The following is a 1006-nucleotide window of genomic DNA, read 5'->3' as shown; positions in this document are numbered from 1 at the left end:
ATATATACGATGGGCTTCTTTCAGTTTCCGTCTACCAAATCCACTCACAAGGCTTTGGTCGGCCCGAGGCTATAGTAGAAGACACTTGCCCAAGGTGCCACGCAGTGGGACTGAACCCAGAACCATGTGGTTGGTAAGCAAGCTACTTACCACACAGCCACTCCTGCGCCTATTAAATATACTGTATATGGGGGGGAGGAAAATCTTTTAAGTACTTAGGGCTTCCATGGGCCTTAATCCAACCCTGTCTCCCATCGTACCTTTAATTAAGTAAAAATCTATCCTTTTTTCTAATTAAAAAGAAGAGAAAGTTAATTCACCACTTACCCACAATCCATTGTAACTCCAGAAGTTGGACCCTTCATTTCGTCTCCTTCCCTGTCTGGAAGTTTCTTCTCAAGTCTGACCCCTTCACCGCTCGTTCTCCTTGTTTTTCTGCCAACATCTTTCGACTCGTTCGTCTCTTCACCAATCAAACTCCCTTCCCTGTTACTCTCTTTCAACCCACTTTTTCCTTCATTTTCTTTCCTTTTTATCACTTCTTCATCATCTGCTTTCAACCTCCTTCGTTCACCTTCATTTCTAATGCTATCAGCACTCGTTCTTCTTGTCTTCATTCCCGTCACATTCTTTAACTCATTCCTAATAGTTTCAGGTGAATTTTCCATCTGATTTCTTTCAGTCCTCGCATTTCCTCCTTCAACTTTTGTATTCACCATATTTTTCCCCTCTTCCATCAATTTCTCTTTCCCTTTTCTCGTTCCTTCCTCACTCGTTCTTCTAGTTTCCTTCCTCGAATCACCTCCCACCATTTTCCTATCTTTTTCATTCAAATTTTCTTTCCCAACAAGCTTGTTTCCCCTACTTGCTATATCACTCTCAATCAACCTGCCTTTTCCTTCATCATTTCTCATTCCTTCCTCACTCGTTCTTCGAGTTTCCTTCCTTGAATCACCTCCCACCATTTTCCTATCTTTTTCATTCAAATTTTCTTTTCCTTCGTGCA

At 41.7% G+C, this 1006-nt stretch overlaps 1 protein-coding gene across 1 annotated transcript in view; it reads right to left on the bottom strand.

The window, feature by feature from the left end:
* Positions 1 to 323: 323 nt before the first annotated feature.
* LOC128251457 (uncharacterized) overlaps positions 324 to 1006 on the bottom strand; it is a 1984-nt gene continuing 1301 nt past the window's right edge. Inside the window, exon 2 of the mRNA XM_052978295.1 lies at positions 324 to 997. Coding sequence (XP_052834255.1) covers positions 324 to 997 — 674 coding nt within the window. The remainder of the gene's footprint in view (positions 998 to 1006) is intronic.

The sequence above is a fragment of the Octopus bimaculoides genome, unplaced genomic scaffold (genome assembly GCF_001194135.2).
Source record: "Octopus bimaculoides isolate UCB-OBI-ISO-001 unplaced genomic scaffold, ASM119413v2 Scaffold_11897, whole genome shotgun sequence".
Classification (NCBI taxonomy): domain Eukaryota; kingdom Metazoa; phylum Mollusca; class Cephalopoda; order Octopoda; family Octopodidae; genus Octopus; species Octopus bimaculoides.
This window is presented reverse-complemented; position numbering and strand designations above follow the sequence as displayed.